The 19,958-nt window shown below is 38.0% G+C and overlaps 1 protein-coding gene across 1 annotated transcript in view; it reads right to left on the bottom strand.

Moving 5' to 3' along the window:
- Window positions 1-19,958, bottom strand: part of LOC131046372 (protein CHLOROPLAST ENHANCING STRESS TOLERANCE, chloroplastic) — a 121,760-nt gene that overhangs the window by 94,942 nt on the left and 6,860 nt on the right. The window contains exon 3 of the mRNA XM_057980112.2: window positions 8,918-9,031. Coding sequence (XP_057836095.1) covers window positions 8,918-9,031 — 114 coding nt within the window. The remainder of the gene's footprint in view (window positions 1-8,917; window positions 9,032-19,958) is intronic.

Below are 19,958 nucleotides of genomic sequence, written 5' to 3'. Positions count from 1 at the left end.
CTCTTGGGGTCCACGTGAGATGTAATGAAATGCAAATGGGGAAAGATGAATTTGAAGCAATTTGCATTTGAATTTGGTGGTGTGAGGTTATAAATAAGAGCCTTGGGCTCGCATCCTAGATATCTTGAAAATTTGTGATGTTATGCTGTCGGATTGGCGACAACTTTTGAGGCTTCGGAGTGCATCTCCCTAATGCTTCCCGGTTTCGTACTTGAAACATAGTACCTAGCTGTGTGTTGTAATCTATTATATTCTCAGAGCATATCTTAGTCATTTTTGGTGTTGGAGCGATTTTTGGAACTTGCTGGTTTGCCTGTGGTTGAAATGCATTTTCGATCACACCTCTCTGCTAGAGCGACTGACCATTATGGGTATTGGCTCTTTCATCCTTCCTAGTACTGGTGATATACTCTGTAAGTTTGTGGCATCTTTGGTTGAGCTTTGAATTTATTAGACAAATCGAAATTCCTAAGCTAGGCGTGGGTTTCTGAAGTGCATTGGGATGCGTGCAAAATTAATAAGCGAGTTATGGTAGCATGTCTTTGGTTGGTTGTCATCGTAGCTAGTCTAGTGTGGATTTGGGAGTGATTTTGGGTGATTTGGATATGTATTGAGAGAGTTGTGAGCTTTTTAGTGTTTCCTTAGGCTGTTGGTTTTGCAATTCTAGCCTGCAGATTTGATATTAGCAAAATTTCATGTTCTTATTTGGATATTCAGCATTACTCTCTTCTCATATCATCTATTTTTTGTAAGGTTAAGTAGTAGTACTACTAACCAATTCTATTTTGTAATTCTCATCTCGCTGAAAAGTGGAAGAGGCTAGCTTGCCGCTTATTATCAAGCAAATTGTAATTTCAGTCCTCCCACTACATAAGTGGTTGAGTGATGTCTGAGTGTAATGGTCCTCCCGCTGCATAAGCGGTTGAGTTGAGATTGTCATGTAATTTCAGTCCTCCCGCTGAAATATTGCGGTTGAGTGATTCGTATCTTTGTGTCTCACTTGGCTGGTTCACTGCCAAGTTTTCTTGCTTTCCCGCTGGATAAGCGGAAGGGGTTGGCTTGCCGCCCAAGCATTGTATTGTTTTCAGTTAATTGAGCTAACGATCCCCTCAACACCGTATGCTCTCACCTTACCACATTGGGCACTTGGTGATCAGAAAGTGGAAGGGTTGCTTTCCAGCATGTTTCAGTTTATGATTTCTAATCTTAACAGGTATCTTCTTGTGGATGACTATTGTTGGCCTTAAAAATTAAAAAAAAAACAACTGGGATATTACAGTCTCCATTTCCTCTTCCTCCATACGGTTCCGCTCTTCGTACCTTTTGAGTACTTGTTGCCGACGGAGTTCATGTGCAGTTTCCTTCCTTCGGTCTTGGAAAGCAATCAAATTTCTGGCGAGTAACCTTGGAATACTTCTGAGCATATCAAAGACAAGAGTGTTGACGGTGAGTTCACCACGTACCGTGCCTTCAGAGATGGCTCTCTCCTGAGCCTCCCTCTGTACGTACTGCATGACCGACACGTCCCACAACTTTACCAAGTCTGTCGTCAACTGATCCTCTCGTGCCTCTTCCGCGGTACTTTCTTTGTGCATGTCACTGTCTACGACAGTTATTTGCTGGTTGAATGGCCGGCCCATTAATTCCTTCCGCCTGCAACCATAGTTTCTCCAGGTTCATTCAGGCAACAGCACCAAAATGTTTAGTCCTTAAGGTGAGGTTGGTAAACTCACAGATAAAACAAAGATATCCCACACGTACCAACAATTCATGTAACATAACATTAATATATATCAAAGCATAAATAACAATAACAAAACAGCTATAACAGAAGAATGATATCTTTATTGAATTCTCAAAATATGCCAATACAATACCATCCTTGCCCAAGTTCCATCCATACCATATATAGACGACTCGACGGTTGGCCAAGTTGCCAACCGTCACTAACTACCAACTACCCCACGGGAACCTTTCGGCGACTCAACATGACCAAACATAAACACCCGATCCCACTACAAACTAACAAGTGTTATTGACCCCTAACAAACACCTCGCTGATTGTAAAGTGTCTTGCGTAGTCAACTGAATCCATCTTAGCCAAGCTTAACTTCAATTGCTACGTCTTCATTGATATGCATCATCTTGATGGTGTCTATGCTAGTGGTAGTAATTTGAACATCATATGCTTACCTTAGGAGATTGCACCAAACTTTGTGGAGTTGTTGCTTTGCACGGAAAAGCGGAGTCTAGTTGAGTTTCACCAAAGATTGTCCATTGCTCTTACATCTTAGGATTAGATTAACTCTCTCAACCCTCATCCTTTTTTCCTCTTTTTTTTCAATCAAGGTAAATTTCCATGTTCCAGCCACATTCAAGCATTCAACATAAGCCCACCTTGTGATTCCAGCGAAATCACACCAAGCACACTAAGTCTATCCAAGAGCACATCAAGACCTGACATTCAGAACCTTGGAGTCACCTCCTATGATCATGAAGCTTAGCATAAGAGGAGATTTTGTTCAAGAGAGGATAGAATACTTAGTATTTTATTTTGTGTTGCATAGTGCATAAAAACACCATCAACAACACCCTTACTGTTTTTTTGTATTTTCTGATTTGAGTTTGTCTTTGTATGCAGAATACAAGATACAAAAAGAATATTGCAATAGACTACTTGGAACAATGATTTTAAAAAGAAATAACACTTCAAATCACAATACTCAGAATACACACAACCAGAAATAGTTCCAGATTTGATTTCAGAATTCAAATTACGATTTATCATCAAAATCTTCAATACTCTAATAGTCAAATCAGATTAAAATGACAATATACACACACCCATTTCCAGTTTTACAAATAACTCTGATAAATGTCTGAAATCAACAAACTAACATCACAAGCTTGGACGCCACACTCCACAACCAGCTTCTTTAGCTTCAAATTGAATGCCTCTTGAATGATATGCCCTAGACATCTCCCAAACAGTAAGAATACCTCCAACTTGGACCCCAAATACTTCTCAACTTCACCCACGCCTAGCTCACTATGGTACGACCAATCTAGGAAAGGGAGCAACCAGCAAAAGAGTTTAAATCTGCAATAAATCTCACCAATCTGCTCTTCCCTTTGTCTTCACAAAACTCTCCTTTATTTCTAAGCTCAAACTTGAAGATACAAACTCAAATCTCACGCAATAAAGCTCAAATGTGATTCTTGAATGAAACCACCATTAAATCTAACAGGCAAGATCTTTCACCAATGAAGTAAATGTTCTCTACAAGGGTTTTCATCCTCACAAAGCCACTGAATGAACAAGTTCAATCCAGCAAAGTTTTGCTTTCAATACCCCATATCATTCATAATGAGAAATGAGCTCAAAATGCCAATATATACTCTTCCCAAAACCCACACCACCTCTTGTTATGGTTTGGCACTTCTAATTTTATTTTTACTTTCTCCTTATGTCTCCCAAAGTCGGCACCCACTTCTAGGTGTCCACTTTATTTAAATCAAAACAACTTATCCCCCTAGGTGCCCACTTAGTCATTTCATTAAGTTAACTAACGTTGAAGTTAAATATTTATTTTAACTTTAATACTTTTAAACATTATTTAAATTAATCAATCTGGACCACATTAACTGCCAAAATATCATCATCAAAAACATTTACTAACATTCCCAAAATAGAAATACTGCCAACTGACCAGGTCAATGTTCAGATTGTCACTAAAAATAGTAAATATAGACAAATTGTATGAATCCCCTCTTGAAAAGGTCATAATACAAATCTCAACCAACTGAGCTCACTGCTACACCTATGATCATCAAATTAGTTGGACCCAAGTGTCACCAAGTCACCTTGACTTCCCTCATCCTAACTCATTAGCCTACGGGAACCCATTAAATAGGCTAGCAGTCACCAAACTAATAGTGCTTAGGAAGGAGACATTACATACCACTTTTGACTTGGCCACTTTCTTTTATGATGGACACTTCAACCAATGATAAGGTTGACATTTGGTTTTCACTTCAAAAAGTTTTCTCCCTTTTTCTTTGCTGGGTGCAACTTTACCAATTTAACCATAGTTTTTGTTTTGATAGAACTTTATAAAAAGTATACACCTATGTTTTGACACATTTTTCACCTTTTGGCTGCAATTTCTATTTGACTTAGCTGTTGATCCTAAAAAGAAGTTAATCTTTATAAAGGTGGCTGCCTTTTTTATTTTTCATTAAAAAATTTAATTTCTATTTTTTTATTCATTAAAATATCAATTATTAGTTAACAATGATTTTTATTTTAGAATATCAATTAATAATTAATAGTTACCCGAAGACCTGTCTCCCACCCCCTGAGACACATCACAGAGACGGAGACATGTCTTCAGTACTAGGGACGTCTCGAGAAACTTCTTGATGCACAAGGTTCTTTTGGCTGCCATCTCTCGCCATCTCCCACGAAAAAACTTAGGGCAAAACACAATAAAAGGCAAAAAAGGAAGGCAAACAAATAAAATAAGCCTGCATAATGTTTCATGATGATATTTTGGATAATACAAAAATCCATGCAAAGTTATAGTGATCGGATCTACTAACAATGTAGACTTTTTGAGAGGGACATAAACAGTTGTATGGCTGATTTCCTGTCATTGTAATGGTCTAAAAAGAAATTGCCTTTACTATTTACTGTTCTTGTATGACTTATTTACTATTCTTGTTTTCAAAGTTCTATGTCATGATATTTTCTGGAAATTATTAAATTACATTAAAACAATGGTGTCTCAAAGGACCCCCCCGTCTCCTACTTTTGAAAATTTTCAATAATGGTACCGGTACCAGTCTTCGTTGTCTCCAAGTACCCCTGTCTCTTAGTGACTCTGATTATTAATACATTATTAGTAATAATTAAAATTAAAAACAACCAACAAGCTACAAAAAAAATGACAATTTGAATTTTTTGGATTTTGACAAGATAGCGTGCGACTCAGCTGCAAATGTCTATTTCCAAGTTCAACTTTGACATACAAATGACTAGTTTTTTACAACAAAGGAGTATCATGTGACAATCAAGTTTCAGATTGTATACAACAGAATGAAAGTAGATAACAAAGAATTTCTATAACTAAAACCTTTAAGACCTAATAGTCTAGTACTATCAAAATTAACGAAATACAACATTTAATGCTTAGGAGGAAGGAAAGGATGCAGTCAAGGGAGAGGAAGTGAACCGAAGGGAAAACCCTAGTGTAGCAACCTCTTGTTCATCCTCTAGTGTGGACAATGGGGAAGAGTGGGGAAGAGGAGGATGCAAAAGAAGATGGGCATGTAGATGAGAACCATATGTAGGAGATAGCAAGGGTTCTTTTGTAGGAGATGGCAAGGGTTTTCTGCACCCTAGCAACAGTTGGTATGCCCGTCAACAGCATTGGTGATGGAGAGGTTGCACGCCCTATTGCTGTTTTTTCTGATGAAGATATTTTGGTGCATGAATGGATTGAGGAGGATGAAAATTCCTCTGGCAGATCTGTCTCAAGCAAGGCAGAGAACAACTATGCTAGTACCTCTGATGAATAGGATGGTGGTTTTGATCAGATGAGTGAATGAATAGAAGAGGAGGGTAAGCTGCTCCGAGACATTTTGTTGAAAGCTTGTCTAAAGGCTAAGGGGTCTAAGGTTGCTAGGAAGGCTGATACATCTATTCTTGAGGGAAATCCATTTTGGAGGCTGAGAATAGGCTTTCTTCTCACCCAAAAGTTTGATAAAGACCACATGGTGCCTGTGGCTTCTGCTCAGGAAGATTCAGAGTCTAAAAACTCTGTGGTTGGTGCAGATTTTGTTCAGTCTGAATTTGTTATTGAAGGTAGTGGGGTGGTGGCTTCTTCCCCTGCTGCTGTTCCTACTTCCCCTAGGTTTTCTGAGGAACTTTATGGTGAGGCAACTTGCATGTTGCAGAAACCTGGTTCTTTTAGCTTGCCAAAAGGTTACACTTGTGAGAAGACTCTGAGAGGGTGATTGCCATTGGGTTTCTACTGTGACTGAGGTGGAGGTGCAGATTCAAATCGATATCCCTGCTTCCCTTACTGTTGATTCATCAACCTAGCTTAGAAATTCGCTTGTTGGTAGATTTTGTGCTAAGTTACCGGTTCGGGTTCGGATTCGGGTTCGGATTCGCGGATTCGGCAAAAAAAAAAAAAAAATCTTGGGTACGGGTATGGATTCGTCCGTCCATATATATATATATATATATATATATGTTCAATATATACAATCCATACAAAAATAAAATATACAATGTAACTTTCCATACATAAATGATAAATCATAAATCATAAATCCATAATTCTTAATTGCCAATGCCAATAAATATTCATATATCGCAAATGTAATCAGTAAACTAATAACTAAAGTCTAATATCATATTCAAAATTTGCAAAAAAGATAATATTCAAGATTCAAGTCTTTTTTAAAAAGTCATAAAGGGGCGAATTAGAGTTTTATTATTAAAAAACTATTTTAAAAAGTCTTTTTTAATTGTTTTTTTGACCCGTGGCCTTGTTTTTTGGAAACCACGGGCCTGGGTTCACACGGGTCCTCCTGGGTTCACCCGGGTCCTCTTGGGTTCGACCTGGGTTCCTCCCGGGTCCTTCCCAGGTGGTCAAGTTCCCTGTAGGACCCACAGGGAACTTGACCACCTGGGAAGGACCCGGGAGGAACCCAAGGAGAACCCGGGGAGAACCAGGACCGGGCAAGAACCAGAACCCAAACCCAGGCCAAAAGGGGAAGAACCGGTAACTTAGATTTTGTGGTAATCATCCCAACATTGATTCTATCAAAAGATGGGTGCTTTGAAAATTGAAACTAACTGCTCAAGTTTAGGTAGCTGCTATGATGAACAATTTTTTCCTCTCTTCCTTTCCCAATCTGAAAGATTTCTCAACGATTTTTCTTGAAGATCCTTGGTTTTTAAGGAAGAATGTTCTTTGTCATAAAAATTGGTCTCCAGGTTTTAATCCAATTAATAATAATAGTTCCAAGTTTCTTGTTTGGGTTAGACTGCCAAGGCTGCCTTTGGAGTTCTGCAATGAAAAAAATTTAATGATTATTACCAATACTTTTGAGCAATACTGTGGATTTGATCACTTTATCTTCCAGATATAGAGATTGGGTGCAGCAGATTGAATTCGAAGACTCTCCTATTATTTGTCATTGTTGTTTTAAAGTGGGCCATACTACTATGAGTTGTCCAAACAATAAGCAAACCCATTTCATTTGGAGGAAAAAGAATCATACTCTGACTACTATTGAGGAGTCTATTACTTCCTTTAAGAAGGTGCAGAAGGAAAACAATAAAGGGAATTTTCCTATGGAGAGTACAATGTTGGATTCGTTTTCTAATGCTTTGAGGCTGGAAGATGTTTTTGCTTGTAGTCTTAAAAAATCTTCTTGTTCCAAGAAAAGAAGTTTAGAGGACGAGGATCCTTTCATGGGGTTAAACAAAAATCACTGGAACAATTTTAATTCTAAGTTACTGATTCTTACCCTTTTGGCCTGGGTTCAGGTTTTGGTTCTTGCTTGGTCCTGGTTCTCCCCGAGTTCTCCTTGGGTTCCTCCCGGGTCCTTCCCAGGTGGCTGGGTTCCCTGTGGGTCGCAAGACCCACAGGGAACCCAGCCACCTGGGAAGGACCCGGGAGGAACCCAAGTTGAACCCAAGAGGACCCGGGTGAACCCAGGAGGCGTGAACCCAGGCCCGTGGTTTCCAAAAAACAAGGCCATGAGTCAAAAAAACAATAAAAAAACTTTTTAAAATAGTTTTTTTATAATAAAATTCTAATTCGCCCCTTTATGACTTTTTAAAAAAGACTTGAAACTTGAATATTATCTTTTTTGCAAATTATGAATATGATATTAGACTTTAGTTATTAGTTTACTGATTACATTTGCGATATATGAATATTTATTGGCATTGGCAATTAATAATTATGGATTTATCATTTATGATTTATCATTTATGTATGGAAAGTCACATTGCATATTTTATTTTTGTATGGATTGTATATATTGAACATATATATATATATATATATATATATATATATATATATATATATATATATATATATATATATATATATACGGACGAACCCGTACCCGTACCCTTATTTTTGTATGGATTGTATATATTGAACATATATATATACGGACGAACCCGTACCGAAGATTTTTTTTTTTTTTTTGCCGAATCCAAACCCGAACCGGTAACTTAGAATTTTATAAACCACCCTGATTTTGAGTTGGTAGTTTGTACGGTTATGTAGTGTCCTGTCCTTTGCTGTCTTCCTGTTCGTGAGTAACAAACTACAAAAGAATCTAACCCTAGTTAAGAAATTCGAAGTGGAAGAGACTGGTATGCCTGCTGAACCAAACTTTTCTTTAAAACATAGGCAAAACTTGGCTACTCCAAACAAGGCCTTTTTTTTCTCTTCCTTTTAGGTGGCCAACTCTCCTGGTCAAACTCTCAGAATCAATCCATTTTGATTCGTTTTCAGGTCACTCACTGCTCAAACTTGGAAGTTTTATGAATACTTAAATATTCTCAGCAGCACAATTAACATTTTTTTGAATGTAGGTTTAAATATTATAAGAAATAATTAAATGCTATCATGACGAGGACAAATAGCACAATTTAAAAGCAGAGTCTATCATACATTAGATATATTCATAAACAATACAAAGAAAAGGGATAAACATAAATGGCAACATTGAAAGGGTCACAAAGATAAATGGCTAATGTGTGTTTATATACCTGCAGACAGTGAATATCCATAAAAATATCATTGTTCACATGGAGAGGTATCTGTACAAATATTGAGAAATTCAATAGATGAAAAGAGAACCGAAGTGAAGAACATACATCCATGAGTGTTGTTGCCATGTCCTCTCTGGTACAGCCTCGACCATCCTCTATTCCTAACTGTCTCTTCTGCTCAGCCTCCCTTGGATCCTCAATCATAATAGTTAGTCTGATCTGTAATACAAAAATGAGTGGATAAGTAAATAGTGAAAACAAATACAGTTTGAATTCTAGAATGACACCTGAAAAATACATTCCTGAAATAAATTAGGCACCCGACCAAGTTATTTGTAAACGTTAAGAGATAAATATAAAAAAAATCCAGATCTATTTAAAAAATCCCCTTTGCTGCACAAGAAAATAGGCAGGCTACTTAAATTTTAGGAAATAGTTAACATATTTGAATATCGCTAATTGCACAATGTTCAAGATAAGGTCAACATACTAAGATACAACTGTTGTAAAGTATGATACTCAAGCTGGGATAAAATCTTTTAAAAGGGACTCTAATCTGATAAAAGATCCCTAAGGATGTGGCTAATTTATTACATATATTCCAAATCTGAGGAATTGATTCCACACCTTCCCCAACACTATATATTTTGTGAAGTTATTTCCTTCAATCTCCTAGCTGTTGGGACCCCTCATATATTGCATCCCATGTTTAAACCAAGAAAAGTAACAAACCACAGGAACTATCAACCTCCATGATGTGCAGTACTTTAGTTCATTTTTCTTCGCCAATCTAAAACCTTACATACCTAAGTTCACCTATAGAAATAAACATATCATTTTGATGTTCCTAAATGGCCAAAGTTGGCCCAAAGAAGCTCAAGGGTCATTAAAGTTGCAACAGATAATTGCTAAAATGAAAATGAGATCAAAGAGTTGAAAAATGGTACTAAATGCTGAAACCATGAGGACTGCAGCTAGTGGGGACGAACCCAAAAATCAATAGTCTTATCCATATGATCCAAGTACAAGTACAATAGCCATGTTGAATGTTCCCATTTTGAAATAGGATTTAATAATAAAATTAAAAGAACAATATATATATATATATAATTAAAACTTAGTTAAGTTTAACTTATGGTCAAAAGGCATGAAATGAAAAGTTGTTACCTCCTCAAACATGAGGTATAAAAGGGAGAAGAGAACTTAATTTGAAACAACAATTTTAATCTACAATCAAAAGTACAGATCTGAATTAATAAGACAACAATGAGGAGACATGGCCCTTTTAAAGGGATATCTCTTTCCAAAGAGATGTGTCTTCTCAATGAGATATGAGGGTATAAAAAGAGTAAGCAATTAATATAGAGGGGGGGATATGGAGAAAAGGAAGAAAGAATGGAGCATAGGGATTAAGGTAAGATTAATGGAAGAAAAAAGGAATGGGCAGAAAATAGGGAAGTGACTTTTAAGGATAGAAATGATGAAAGGTTGTGACATTTTGAAGGGGTGGTAATAGTGAAAGGTTGTGACCCTTGCAAAGGGAAGGCATGATGAAGGGGTAAGATTATTCCTCACATTGTTTTAGAGGACTGCACTGGAGCGCAGCTCCCTACAGCACCAAGCCTGCGACTCGCTCAATTCAAGAAGACTCGAGGAGTGAGTCATTTCAGGTGGATTATTAGAGGATTGCTCAATTACTTTAAAAAGGCATATCATTCCCTATACAATGTCTCATTTTGGGCTGGTTCTTGTTTCTTTGGAGGGAACTTGTGGTTTCCCCACTACAAAGCCCTTCCTGGGAGAATGGTTGTGGTGTGATGTGGTGTGGCTATAGTTGAATCTATGCCCATGTTTGCTTTGAGGATTTTGCATGCAACTATCATCGTGATTGAATGAATGAATGGTTTAATAACATTCAAGAGGCCAAACAGCCTATGGGACCCATGGATAGCTAGCAACATAGATAAGCACGGAAGTTATAAACAAATAGACCACCAACATTATGCCTGCTTGATCTCCTTTTCCTTTTGTATCCCGGATCTTCTATTGTGCATCTTGATCAAGTTATCTGCAACTTTTGTTATCCTTTCTTCTTCAAACGTGTTACTGAAGGAGACCACATTTAGAGTCTTGATGTAATTGATTTGAGTATCCTCTTAAGTTGAACACTCCATAATGTAATGTCACTGTGTCTCCACCATTTCTAGAGAACAATAAAAACATATTCTATCTGCCCACTCTTCTTTAGGTTACATCCACCTTCCAGTTTCACACTTGAGCTGATGCGAACTAGTTCTTAGCTAAGCTACTGACATTATTGCTTTCCATTTTATTTCTGCTTCTATATAGTTCTTTTGTCCATGATCATATCTAGAATTGATCCACATGCTCTTTCTTTTGTCTAATTTCTCTTCTACTGCCATTTTGGGCCAATGAGGCAGTGTAAGGAAAGCACGGTGCGGAAAACGACTTCCCAATTGTTAAATTCAAAGGGGAGAGAAGCAGGTGTCTTTTAATTCCAATTACAGTCATTAAGATGCACATAACAGTAAAACAGAGCAAACATGAAAGATTTTTAAACACTGAGTGAACACTAGATTTCACGTGGGAAAACCCTTACAAGTGAAAAACGCACACACCAAAGCAATATCTCTTGTATTAAAGTAGATCAAATTTACAAACAAGTTACAGATTAATCACTCTGAATCAATCTTTGTTCAGGCAGCATACAACATCAGACCAAATTAGATCACACAGATTACAGGCACAACGGATTCTGCAATTCGGCATCCAACAGAAACATCAACCAACCAACAGACTAACTTCACCAACGGATCGATCAACCTGAACAACCATTCCTACAAATTATTTATACCCCTGTATAGAAAACGGTTCGATTCAGTTTCCATACGGCTCAACAGTCGAATTCTTCAGTTGTCGAAAACACGGTGTGTTATCTACACCGGATTCAAATCGTGCTCCTCAGACTCCAGCTTGGACCAATTATTGGCATCCAATTCAGCAAGAAAAAAACCAATCGAACGTGACCCCCACTAAATCCTAAAGACTATCGGCTATGTTCCCATTCGAACCAATCATTGGCTTCCAACTTAGCATGACAGCATGAGTCACCCGTGGTCCCCACCAAGACCATCTCAAAGTTTATCAGCTTATTGGCATAGAATTGAACTTCGGCATTAAAATGGCTTTTCCAAAAACCTCAAGTTCTACCAGTAACACTTTCTACCGTTACTGAACAGTCTTATCGAAAAGATCTCATTGGACAGAAAAGTGAAGTCGGCTACCAAAAACTCAAGTTCTACCAATAACACTTTCTATTAATACTGAACAGCCTTATCAGGAAGATCTCATCGGACAGAAAAGCGACTTTGGCTACTAGAAAACTCAAGTTCTACCGATAACACTTTCTACCGATATTGAATAGTCTTATCGGAAAGATCTCATTGGACAAAAACGTGACTTCGGCTACCGAAAACTCAAGTTCTACCGATACATAACAGATTGCTACAAAAACTGCAACGAAATCAAGTGCCTAATTACATGACTTAGTCATATTATGAGATTTCAACCAGTAAGTTTGAGACACCCATTCTCAACATTCTCCCACTTGACGAAGAACTTACTGGTATCTCCAAAACATTCGAGACTAGAGAGAATCATGGGCTCCAAGGCCCATAGAGTTAGCACACCATTTGAACTTAGTTGTGCTCACAGGATTTGTCAATGCATCTGCAACATTAGTCAAAGTATCCACCTTTTCAAGATTAACCTTTCCATCTTCCACCATGTCACAAACAAAGTGATACTGGACATCAACATGTTTCGTCCTAGCATGGAAAGTAGGATTTCTCGCCAAACAATGGCACTCTGACTATCACAACAAATAGTAATCTGCCCTACATTAAAGCCAACATCAAAACACAAACGCATAAGACAAACAGCCTTTTGACAGGCACAAGTTGCTGCCATGTACTCTGCCTCTCTAGTGGACAAAACAACTACCACTTGCCGCTTGCTCATCCAACTAATTGCACCACCATTCAACGTGAATACAAATCCACTGGTGGATCTTCTGCTGTCAATGTCCCCTGCCCAATCAGAATCCACATATCCTTGAATGTTGACAGTCCTCTGTGATCCAACCAAATTTCCATGGTAACACAGAGCATACTGAGAAGTACCTCTCGGATATCTAAACACTTTTCATAGCATCCGACCTTCCTAGATTTGCCATAAACCGGATTAGTACTCCCACTGCTTGGGCAATGTCAGGCCTAGTACAAACCATTGCATACATTAAGCTGCCAACTGCACTTGCATAAGGTACCTTGGCCATGTCCTTCTCAGTAGAAGATTTAGGACAATCCTCAACAGAAAGTTTCGTTCCCTGCAGTACTAGAACAACTAGCTGCTTGCAATCTGACATATTAAACCTCTCAAGGACAGTACTAATGTACTTAATTTGGCTGAGCCAAAGCTTTCTACTCTTCCTATCCCTTCTGATTTCCGTCCCCAGAATATACCTAGCTGCACCTAAATCTTTCATTTCAAAACATGCTGACAACTACGATTTTAAATCAGATATCATACCCTTATCATTCCCAATGAATAACATGTCATCCACGTATAGAGCAATGATAAGTAAACGACCATTTTCAGTCTTGAAATACACACAATGATCTAATTTTGATCTTATAGATCCCAATGACAACACAAAGGTGTCAAACTTCCGGTACCGCATTCTAGGTGACTGTTTCAAACCATAAAGAGATTTCTTTAATTTGCAAACCAAGGATTCTTTACCTTTTTCAACCAAGTGCTCAAGTTGGGACATATAAATCTCTTCCTCCAAATATACATGAAGGAATGTTGTCTTCACATCCATCTACTTGACCTATCATATGTTGTTGCAAGTGACCAAAGAAATCTGATAGATGTCAGCTTTGCTACAGGAGAATATTTCCCCATTATTAATTCCCTCAACCTAGGAATAACCTTTCGCGACCAACCTAGCTTTATACTTTTCCACATTGCCATCCAGACCAATTTTCTTCTTAAATACCCATTTGCAGCCAACTGGTTTTCGACCTTCTGGCAAGGGCGCGAGATTCCAGGTTTCATTCTTCTTCAAAGCGTTGAATATTCGGGCAACTGAGAGGGGGGCTGAATCAGTTGACAATAAATTTTTCTTTTTAACAGAATTAATAGAACTTGAAAACGCATGAAAGAATCAGAACAAACACAAGAAACACCAAATTTTACGTGGAAAACCCAAGAAGGGAAAAACCACGGAGAATGTTGATTCTCAATATATAAACACCGATTAAGGTGATTTTTACAAAGGGTGGCTCGCTGCCAAGGTGCTCACTGTCGATTTTCTCACTGCAGGTGGGCTCACTACCCTAAAAGGCTCACTGTCGAAGAAGAAAGAAAGATAAAGAGAATCCACCACAAAAACACGGTCTACACTGTCAAAACTACTTTTGGTAACAATCCGCAACACTATACTCACAACTGTTGGATTCTTTCAATCTCGCATGTCTTCAACACAAAAAGCCATGTATCAATTCATCAAATCAAACTCCTATATATACTGTCTCCGGAAATCATAATTCTCAATGTTGGTTGAGACAGAGATCTAAAATAGGTCTCCACTAAACATTCTGGTGGTGGTAAGGAATGAGAAGTGGACCATATCACACCGTTCCTCATCAAACATATCAACACGCTACATACAATACCAAAGTCGGACCCAAAATGTATCCGCACATTATACAGCCTCAATATCCGGTCCAAGGCCTCAAGCTCCAGACCAATCCGGCCCCAAAGATAATACTGAGAACAACCTCCAAGATACCAAACTCATCCAGTGAAACGGGGAAAACTCCAAGCGCACAATATACCTAAATCAAACATCATACCACATCCAAACCTATTTTGGACCAAAGGATTTGACATCGATAACAACATATAATGCAATGCTAACAATCTCCCCCTTCGTCATTGATGGCAACATCCATCAACAACAACAACATAGAAAATGAAAGATCATCATTATGCACAACCATCTCTCTCCCCCCCTTTGACAGCAATGACAAAGGTGGACAAAACTCCCCCTGAAAAACTCATTCCTGCTCCCCCTGAGAAGAAGCACACCAGCATCAGTCCAAAAAAGAATGTACATGTTGCTCACTAGACCAATGCACATCTGAAATGCATATTAGTCCAAACTGGTAGGGGGTAATACCCCTAACTTCTGTCGAAGATACTCAAAAGTATCTTTGCACAATGCCTTAGTAAGTATATGTCTGCAATCTGCTCTTTTGTAGGCACATACTCAAGTATGACCTCATTGTCTAGAACTTTTTCCCTCAAGAAGTGATACCTGATAGATATATGCTTTGTTCTGGAATGTTGTACTGGACTCTTTGAAATATTTATTGCACTAGTATTATCACACATGATTGAGATAGGATCATCAAACTTCACACCAATGTCCTTCAAAGTCTGTTTCATCCATAAAATCTGAGTACAACAAGAAGATGTTGCAATGTACTATGCTTCTGCCATTGATAAAGACACATAATCTTGCTTCTTACTTGACCAAGCAACTAACCAGGAGCCAAGAAAGAATGCTCCTCCACTTGTGCTTTTTTTGTCATCCACACTTCTGGCCCAATCTACATCAGTACAAGCTGTGGGTAAAATCTAAGTTCTTGGGATAACACAAACAGAATTCTTTTGTACCTTTAAGATATCTGAAAATTCTTTTCACTGCCACAACATGTGATTCTTTCGGTTCTTGCTAAACCTTTCTACCAAACATAATGCATACATGATATCCAGTCCGGTAGCAATCAGATATAACAGTCCTCCAATCATTGACCTATACCGACTTGCATCTACCTTAGGTGATTTATCATCCTTAGTTAACTTGCACCCAGTAGTCATAGGTGTACATATCGGTTCGGAATTCTCCAACCCAAACTTCTTCAAAAGTTCTTTGACATACTTAGACTAAGAAATGAAAATTCCTTTATCATTTTGATTAATATGCAATCCAACAAAGAAGTTTAATTCACCAATCATGGACATTTCAAATTCTTTCTGCATCTCAACAACAAATCTTTTGCACATGTCTTCACTTCCTCCAAAGAATATATCATCAACATATATTACCACAATTAGAATTTTACCTGAACCTGTCTTGAAGTACAAGTTGTCTGCTAAACCCTTCTGAAAACCTTGATCAGTTAGGTGCTTGTCTAATCTCCCATACGAAGCTCTAGGAGCTTGTTTTGGTCCACACAAAGCCTTTTTCAATCTGCACACAATGTTTGGATCATCCTTCAATTTGAATCCTTCTGGTTGTTCAATGTAGACCTCTTATTTCAATTCTCCATTCAAAAATGTTGATTTCACATCCATCTAATAAACATTGAAGTCCTTGAATGCTACCAATGCCAGGAACATCCGGATTACTTCCATTCTTGCAACCAGGGCATAAGTCTCATCAAAGTCAATTCCTTCAATTTGAGTGTATCCTTTGCAAACCAACCTTGCCTTACTCCTTACAACTTTTTCATCTTCATCCAACTTGTTCCAAAATACCCATTTAGTTCCAATCACATTCTTGTCTTCCAGTCTGCTGACCAATTCCCATGTCTGGTTTTTCTCAATCTGATCTAGTTCCTCTTTCATTGCCTTCATCCAGTTATGATCATTACAAGCTTCTTCCACTATCTTTGGCTCGGTTTCAGATAGCAAACACAGCAAGACCTGTTCTTGAGCTGCTTTGCTTCTTGTGATAACTCTGCTCTTATCTTTGATGGTCTGTTCTTTTCAGTGATTCTTTCTAACATACCTTGGAGTCTTGGATGCAGATGCTGGAGAATCTTGATCATTCTTTTCTTCACTCCTGCTTTCTTCTTTCTTTTCCTTTTCTTCGGACTCATCTAATTCATATCCTACTGCAATTTCTGAATCCTTTGAAGTATTCTCATCAACTTTTACACTTGCACTTTCAACAATCTTATTCAATCTTTTTGTTGAAACATCGATATGCTTTGCTCTTTGTTGCATAACCCAAGAATATGCCTTCATCTGCTCTGCTGTCAAACTTTGAAGATTATCCTCATCTCTGCGGATATAGCAGTTGCTTCCAAAAACTTTGAAATATCTCACTGTCGGAGTTCTACCATACCATAGTTCATAAGATGTCTTACCATACTTTCTTCGATACAGAATTTTGTTAAGTGTGTATGTTGCTGTATGAGTTGATTTTTTCCAATAAACTTTCGATAACTCTGCTCCTTTTATCATGGTTCTAGTTGCTTCTTGTATAGTCTGATTCTTTCAACTACACCCTTCTACTGAGGTGTCCGGGGAGCAAATAGCTATCTTTTGATGCCATGCTTCTCACAGAAGTCATTGAACTCATCTGAGATGAATTCTCCTCCTCTACCAGACCTTAAACATTTGATTTTCCTGTCAACTTCATTTTCGACTTTTGCCTTGAATATCTTAAACTTTTCTAATGCTTCAAATTTCTCTCTCAAAAATGCAACCCAAATCATTCTAGAATAATCATCAATCAATAACATGAAATAACTTTCAGCTTGTAGGCTCCTTGTCCAGGTCAGACCACAGAGATCTATGTGAACCAAATCCAGTAATTCGGTGGACGAGTAATCCTTTCCTCTAAATGTACTTCTAGTTTGCTTTCCTATTTGACATTCCTTGTAGATGTTGTTCTCTGGTTTAGTCAATCTGGGCAAGTCTCTTACTGTACTCCTTGAACTAATTTGTACCAAGTTATCAAAATTGATATGACACATCCTCCGGTGCCATAGCCAGTTGTGATATCAAGCAATGTTTTAGAGCTCCTTCCAACTAGTGCGTATTTCCATTTGTCCTTCCAGCTACAATAACCATTCTGGACTCCTTTCGGATCTCACATCCATTGTCCTAAAAAACAACATTGTATCCATTTTTGCACATCTATCCAACACTCAAGAGATTATGATGCAAACCCTTCACATAATAAACATTGTCAGTGTTATGTTTTCCATCAAAAGTAGTTGAGCTAATAGCAACAATTTGTGCTGTCTGATCATCTCCAAATCTAACTGAACCTCCATCATATCTTTCAAGTTTTATGAATTTACTTTTATCACTGGTCATATGATTTAAGCATCCACTATCAATCAACCATTCATTCTTATCCCTTCTAGCATGAAATGCATTAGCAGCAGTCTTAGGTATATCAAACTTAGGAACATCCTTTTCTACCAAAAACAAGCAATCACCATCCTCATAGTCTAATTCATCATCTGAAATACTAGCATCATCCTTAACATAATATGCCTCCTTATTTAACTTGCCCTTGTTTTCCTTAAAATTCTGTCTATTTCCCTTTTCCGAATGTCTAGTCGCAATATGACCAAACTTACCACATCTAAAACATTTAAAGGGTAACATACCTTTGTATTTGTCAGTGCCTTTCTTCAGTTTTCTCACAAAGTTTGCTTCCACCTCATCCGGGCTCTCTTCATCATCCGGATTGTCTTCTGATGTCTTGGACACGGTTTCTGACTTATCTTTGTCCTTCCCAAACTTACTTCGAATGCAGTCAAGATACCAAACAGTTGCTCTCTAGTGAATTTCTTTGGATCATAAGTTTTTTCAATCGTTGAGATCTTATCACTATAGCTTACCGGTAATGTCATCAGGATTTTGTCAATCACATCTTCATCACTCAAGGTGCCTCCAAGTTCTCTGATCTCATTCACTGCAGTATCAACCTTCTCAAAATAGCTCACAATATCTTCTCCTTCTTCCATACTTAGGTTTTGGTATCTTCTCTTAGCTGTTAACCTCTTTGTCAGCTTGACTCTCTCATTTCTTTCATAGATGTCTTTCAGTTTCTGCCAAACCTCATGAGCAGTATTCAAAGAGATAACCTTAGTCAATTCAGTTTTTGATACTGCATTGAAGATAACATACCTTGCCTTTTCATTTTCTTCATAAGCTTGAATCTAATCCAGAGTGTTAAGACCATTTGCCAGTAGAACATACTTTGTCTCCACAACCTTCCAAGTAATGTAACCTAGAGAAACCAAATATCCTCTCATCTTTACTTTCCAGAAGCTATATCCAGATCCATCAAAGATATCAAAGATAGGAATGGATAACTTGCGTGCCATCAAATCAGGATCTACCTCAAGCGGTTAAGCTTTATATCAAGGAATCACAGCTCCGATACCAATTGTTGAATATCCGGGCAACTGAAAGGGGGGGGTGAATTAGTTGACAATAATTTTTTCTTTTTAACCTTAATGCACAAATGCGGAATAATAAAGAGAATTAACAGAACTTGAAAATGCATGCAAGAATCAAAACCGACACAAGAAACACCAAATTTTACGTGGAAAACCCAAGAAGGGAAAAACCACGAAGAATGTTAATTCTCAATATATAAACACCGATTAAGGTGACACTGGTTAAGGTGATTTTTACAAAGGGTGGCTCACTACCCTGAAATGCTCACTGTCGATTTTCTCACTGCAGGTGGGTTCACTGCCCTGAAAGGCTCACTGTCGAAGAAGAAATAAAGATAAAGAGAATCCACCACAAAAACATGGTCTGCACTATCGGAACTGCTTTCGATAACAATCCGCAACACTATACTCACACAACTGCTGGATTCTTTCAATCTTGCATGTCTTCAACACAAAAAGCCATGTATCAATTCATCAAATCAAACTCCTATATATATTGTCTCCGGAAATCATAATTCTCAATGTCGGTTGAGACAAAGATCTAAATAGGTCTCCACTAAACATTCTGGTGGTGGTAAAGAATGAGAAGTGGACCATATCACACAGTTCCTCATCGAACATATTAACACGCTACATACAATACCAAAGCCGGACCCAAAATGTATCCGCATGTTATACAACCTCAATATCCGGTCCAAGGCCTTGAGCTCCGAACCAATCCGAACCCAAAGATAATATTGAGAAACAACCTCCGAGATACCAAACTCATCCAATGAAACTGGGAAACCTCCAAGCGCACAATATACCTAAATCAAACACTCCTCCTTATCATAGCACATCCGGAC

This window comes from Cryptomeria japonica, chromosome 8, assembly GCF_030272615.1.
Source record: "Cryptomeria japonica chromosome 8, Sugi_1.0, whole genome shotgun sequence".
Lineage (NCBI taxonomy): Eukaryota > Viridiplantae > Streptophyta > Pinopsida > Cupressales > Cupressaceae > Cryptomeria > Cryptomeria japonica.
The sequence above is the reverse complement of the archived record's forward strand: the minus strand, read 5'-3'. Positions and strand labels throughout refer to the sequence as shown.